At 32.1% G+C, this 6,399-nt stretch overlaps 1 protein-coding gene across 3 annotated transcripts; it reads right to left on the bottom strand.

Annotated features, from left to right (window-relative positions):
• Positions 1–720: 720 nt before the first annotated feature.
• On the bottom strand, positions 721–4,462 carry LOC103488904 (OVARIAN TUMOR DOMAIN-containing deubiquitinating enzyme 4-like). Of its 3 annotated transcripts, none has more exons than XM_051091257.1 (6): positions 4,212–4,462; positions 3,853–3,974; positions 3,645–3,685; positions 2,771–2,869; positions 1,504–1,658; positions 721–1,099 (listed from the first exon to the last, which is right to left on the bottom strand). In XM_051091257.1, the coding sequence occupies exons 1-5, from the start codon at positions 4,234–4,236 to the stop codon at positions 1,508–1,510; spliced, it is 438 nt and encodes a 145-aa protein (XP_050947214.1). In that variant the 5' UTR covers positions 4,237–4,462; the 3' UTR covers positions 721–1,099; positions 1,504–1,507. The 3 variants fall into 3 exon arrangements, with proteins under 3 accessions (XP_050947214.1, XP_050947213.1, XP_050947212.1); XM_051091256.1 differs by having other exon boundaries at positions 721–1,113; XM_051091255.1 differs by lacking the exon at positions 721–1,099 and having other exon boundaries at positions 1,165–1,658.
• Between the last annotated feature and the right edge of the window lie 1,937 nt (positions 4,463–6,399).

Genomic DNA, 6,399 nt, shown 5'->3' on the forward strand with positions numbered 1-6,399 from the left:
TAAATATTTGAAAACTATCTAAGGCAAATAGACAAAAGTTTAGATAGACACAAATGGTATTCTATCATATTTTATTATATTTGTATATATTCCAAATTGACTTTGTTACATTTGAAAACACAGACGGATTTACGTTGGGGCTAGCAGGGACCCATATCTCTATTTTTTTTTTTTTTTGTATTTTAATATTAATTTTGAAGCATTACATTATAATATATATTAAGTAATGTTTTATTTTAAACAAAGTATAGTTGTAACGTAGTAGTTGTGTCCCATTCTCACAACCATCGTCTTGTGGCTTCAAGTTATTTTGACATTTTTTTTGTGTGATTACCATATAATACCCTCCTAAATAAAATTTTTGGATCCACCGTTATTTAAAAATATCCTTTAGATATGATTTATTTTTTAAAACTATTTTACCTCTCATTGCTATTTTTAACCGTACAAAAAAGAACATTTAAAAAACATATAGAGACCAAGTTGTTCGAAAACACCTGTAAACTAAAAAGAAGTATATTTTAAGAATCTAAACCCATTATATCAATTTAAACTCCAAACCTATAAATATATCAATTTAAATATTAAAAATATGATTTTATATATTTAATATTTTATATATTTAAATCTTCAATTATATTTTATTTAGATACACTTGGGAGAGTTAAGTTTAAATGGATGTATTTATAAAAATTAAAAATTTAAATTGATAAATATATATAACTCTAAAGTTTAATTTAATATATTTATAAAAATTCAGGATTTAAATTACAACTATTAGTTTAGAGAAAATTGATACACCTTTTAATTTTCAAGTCTAAATTCATGTAATTATTAGTTCAACCCTACAGGTCATAGTTTAAGTTGAAAATTGTTACCCTTTTTCTTTCTATTATATGATTTTATTTCGGCTTCGTCGTCCTCGGTAAATAAAAACACATATATACACCGCCGATCCAAAATCCACTTCGAAGCCAACTTCAAATTGAAAACCAATTTCTTCAACTCAATGCATCGCTTCGTTTTTCAACCAAACTCCATCCAAGCAATCTAGGTGTTGTTGATGTGCGACTGTTCGAGCAGGTAGGAAGACGCTGGTCTGAACATGTAAACCTAATTCTTGAGTTTTAGCATTGAGTTTTTTACAAACAAAACAAAACAATATTCGAAGACGACTGACCTTGATTCTTAAGTTTTACCAAAAGGTTAGAAAGATTTATAATTCATACATATACTTGGCGCAGTGCACCAATTCTTGTGCAATTCACTAAAGTGTCAATGATAAGTGGGAAGAGGAGATCAAAACCATCGACTTTTGTGATGGTAATTGCTTGTTTGCTTACCTCTATTTACTTAGCATAGCCGATTCATCAGTAATTATTATAAGAAATTGGCTTTTCTAGGAAGGGGAAAAGCTATTTTGAAATGGTTATGATTCACATCCCTCACAATCTTTTTCTGACAGAAGCAAATACTAATAGATAGGGAAGCAAAGGATATTACTTCTTTAATTGCATGGAGCTTTCAAGGAATCGTAATGTCCGTAGCTGTGGAAAAGGACGCGGATGGGATTTTCTTTGCCATACTCCTGCCCATACTCAGCTATGACCTTGAGATTTCCTGACATCTTGTCACACATGTACACTGAGATTGGCATCCTTAAAAAAGACACAAAAACTAGTCAACTTATCAAATCGATTAGAAGAATGATGTGTAGTTTTGCATTGAACAATATACCGATCATTTTATATGTTTTACAAGCAATTGTAAAAGACGTAGGAGATATTAATATATATAATAAGAAGCACGAACAATTTAATTAATTTGACTAGCGTGTCGGATACTTGACAATTTGACACTTGTTGAACACATCATACACTTGTTAGTGCAACAACTATATTAGACATGCATTGAACACTTGTTAAATAGATTTGAATGTTAAATACATCAAGTTTTTAAGTACATAAACACATCAACCAATTACATTTAATTTTCTTTTATGATGGAAGTGATATATATTTTTTAAATTGTATAATTTATTTAAACATGTCCTTGTCATATCCAAGATTTATAAAAAAATAACATGTCACCATGTGTTTGTCATATCCATATCCGTGCTTCTTCATATTTAACATCAATGTCAAACTCTTCAAGTTGTGGATATATCAAAAATATCGAAGTTCCATGACTCAAACTACAAACTAAACATTCCCCGTTTGGGTTTATGAGGTTGGCATGTAATATCGACTTGGAAGTAGAAGAGGTTATACAAACTTAGTTTGTGTTAGTGTAAGCATATGCCAATATGGGCAGCCGTCAACAAAGATAGCATGTAGTAATAAAAGGTCTTATAATCCTGAGTTATATATAACCAACAGGATTAACAAACTCGTAATCTAAGATAGGTAAACCTACCGTATAACATCTAGGTTAAGTTTCTCAACTTCAAACGACACAAGTCTAACTTGTGAGCAGAAAACTCTAGGGAGAATCCTTGAGGAACTATATCAAGGTTCAGAAAGTTCAGGCAGTGTAGGAACTTCTATTTAGAAAATAAGGAAAGAGAAGAAGACATGTTCTTTACAATTTCCAATTCACCTTAAGATCCAAATGAAGCCCAGTGTCAGACCCCCCATGAGGCCCGTGACACCCAGCATAATGAATGTAGGTGTTTGCTTCAAATAATTAAATTAAATGCATGTCGTGACAACTTGAGAGATGTATCAATGAGAAAACTGCAGCAAGGAGAATAATTGAACAGAGAGATTACTGTAGGACATGTGACGACATGAGTAACTCAGGTTCTCCTCCCCATACATGTGGTTGGCGCATGTGTCTAACATACTGTCCGAAGTCACCTTCGATAAACCTGCCAACCAGTGCAAGCTTGGATATTTTCTGTTGTCTATTACGATTTAATTTCAATGCAAGAACAAAAGAAATTCGGCACAGCAACGGATTAGAGAACAGATGTATAACAGCACACAGCCTCCACGATAACAAGAGAATGGAAAATGAAATAAACAAACATCTAGATTGTTACTAGCTTATAGGTAAAATGACGTAAATATATAGAACCGATAACAAATAAATTAATGGTGCTATAATAACTGTAATTTTCAAGAAATCTTAAATTGAGGTCCAACTGCTGGTTTATGGTTGAACTTTTTCAGAAATCTTTTTTTTGCTATTTCTTAAAATTTTTACAACAATTTTTGAAAACATATTCACATATTTCGTTTTGCATGAAAATTATTATTGTTATATAGTTAATTTTGATAAAAATTAACTCAGGACAATTTAAAATTTATTAATAATACAAGACTAAAATTGGACATTTAAAAGCATCGAACAAGGACTGACCTTTTTTTTTATTATTATTTTACTACTATATCATACCTCACAAACTGTCAGATCTTAATAAATAATATATAAAACAGATCATCTTGGGTCAATGAGAATCACATAAATAAATGGAATGACCCAATTTTTTAGTACTTACTGAATTCAGGTTCAATTCAAAATTTGATTGAAAATCATAAAGTGATTGTTGTTGTTTCTATAATCGTGTTAAATAGTTGTGAATTGTGATGTATAAAAAGCTCTGCATAATATAAACTAAAAAAAACCTCAAGAAACTTTACCGCTCAGTGTCCAAACGCCTCTTCATCAACTCATTTGCAACCTATTCAAACCATTCAACAACTATTCGTCAGATTGGGGTAACGAAATGGAAAGGTAGCATTCGAAGTGAAGCAAAACTATCAGAAACTTGGAGGATTGTATTATTTGCAATGCAATAATATATTTAACAAAAAAGAAAAAACAATAGAAATGAATTTTGGATCGTACGTTTTCTCTGAGCTCGTCTGCAAGCTCCTTTTGAAGAACCTCGCTTGGAGCCAGCTTGCCCGATCTGAGACAAGCACCATGAACCACCGATCTAAACAAACATCTTCCATCACCAGGAATTCCTGTCCTCAACAAAAGACCATCTCACAAGAAAGGACGTGGCAGAGTCATTTCATTCATATTTAAGACTTATTTTTCACTTTCAGAAGGAGGAATTAACCGATGTACAACTTCTAACAAAACACAACAAAATTCAGAAATCTGATAATTACGCACGCACGGCTTCAATCAATCATTTTCAAAACCTCATACATACAAAAAAAAATTCCAAAACCTCGAGATCAATGAAATAAACGTACGGATTATTTGAAATTGACTTCGCATCACCAAAATCAAGGTTAGCAAGTACTCAACACCATACGGAAACACGCTTAAAATTACAGTGCCTACTCCCTCTGATGCAACAAATTCAAAACTCGACAAAATGAAAAATGGAAGATCACCTGCAGAATGTGAGAACGATAAAGGAGTATGCCCTAACGTTGCTATCAGGGAGAATCGAATCCGGTGCTCTCTCAGGCGTAGGTAAGAGATGATTCCGATAGCTCAGTTTTGAACGAACTTTACTGCCTTTACTTTACATCTCCCTCCATTGTAGGATTCTCGCGCGAAGGACGCGTGGATTGAACCGTACTAATGTTTCTATATGGGGTCTCTTCCAGCCCACTTAAACGGCCCAATATATAACCGGCCCATTTGTCTTGCCCAATCCATGTATGGTAATTTGGGTTTCCATTTAGGGATAATTGCAAATATAGCAATTATATTAAAAAATAATTAAGTATATTGTAACATTTTAAAAAAATGTAAATATAGCAAAATCTATCAATGATAGAATCTCCGACTGATAGATCATATAGTAAATGTTGGTCTATCAGTGATAAATCATAAAAGTCTATCAACGATAGAAGTCTATCACTTATAGAATTTGCTATATTTGCAATTTTTTAAAAATATTATTACATATTTAATAATTATTCTAAAAATTGCTACACATTATAATTACCCTTTTGTTTACTTGATGTTACATCCTTCAAATGGTAGATTTAGCCTCATCAAACTTAGGGGTTTATTTGAAAACATGGATTAGTTATTATAGTTTATGAATTTGAAGCGCAAATTATTTTAGATCGAGTAACAAATAAGGATAGAGAATGATAACCGAGGGTGAGTCATGATAGCTAACTTGACCTAAAGCAAGTTGGGTCTAATACCCGTTTAGTTTTTGTTCCTTTTATAGCCATAGTTGAAGAGATATAACCAAAACAATTTAAGGGATCGCGTAGGTTGATGTTAGTCATCACATGTTTTTCTGTACAAACGAATATTTTTTTTTTAATTTTTTATTTATTGAAAATGTCTTTATAAGTACAACATAGAGTGGGGGGATTTAAACTGAGGACCTCTTGTCCTCGAAAACAAACAGATACTAGTTAGGTTAGGCCCATATTTGCAAATATTTTGTTTTTGTCATATCTTTGTGGATACAACTCTATTTTGACTAAATGATCACTCGTTTTCATAGAAATTTTAAGCATTTTTAGTTTCAAATAAATTAATTTTCATTTTATCGTTGTTGAAGAGAAGAGGAAAGAGAGATAAAAATAGTATTTCACGTGTCAAAATGATACACGATAAACAAGTATTTAGTAAGAGATCAACCATACAAAGTTTTTAGTTTTTAGATTATTTTGTACAATTTCCCCACAATTTTGTTAAACTTTTTTCAAAGGTAAAAATGGCTAATAAAAATTGGGAACACTTTGAAGTTGTAAGAGAAGCTATAGCTTTAGCTACCTTATCAAAGAAAACTAATAAAATTCCACCAAAACGTCGTCGTCTCATCACTTCAAACCAAACCATTCAAATCCCAATCCTTCCACCGCAAGCAAATCCCTCCCTTCCCTTAAAAGTTTCCCACCAAAATCCAAAATCCAAAATCCAAAGTCTCCCGTATCATCCCCCAACAACTCCGCGACCAAATCTCCCCAAAATTCAACTTCATTTTTGGTTCAATATCTTCTCAAATCGTTATCAGATAACAACAGAATCTCCATTAACGAGCTTTACACAGCATCTGAAACTTACCTCTCTACAAAAATCTCCCAATCACTTAAGAATTTCCAGGTGAGACCAATGTAACGTTCAAAATCAACAGAGGCGAAGGACTAATTGACGAATTCGAAGGGATCGAAACCGCCTGGGAGATGATTTCTACAGAAAAACGGATCACGGATTTCAATTCCGATATCCCAACTCAAACAACGGAAACATTTGAAAAACGACATGTTTGTATCACTATCACTCAATATTTGGGTGTTTAGGCTATATATTACCTTCGTTTTTGTTGTTTTTGGTTAGTTTTTTTCAATAGAAAAACCAATCCGAACCAAATACATTCTAGTATTCTTCGAATACAAACTAAGGTATCCAATTTTATATTAAAAGACCAAACCTAATCAAATCAATATAGCACAAAATCTGTCA

The sequence above is a fragment of the Cucumis melo genome, chromosome 10 (genome assembly GCF_025177605.1).
Source record: "Cucumis melo cultivar AY chromosome 10, USDA_Cmelo_AY_1.0, whole genome shotgun sequence".
NCBI classification, from domain to species: domain Eukaryota; kingdom Viridiplantae; phylum Streptophyta; class Magnoliopsida; order Cucurbitales; family Cucurbitaceae; genus Cucumis; species Cucumis melo.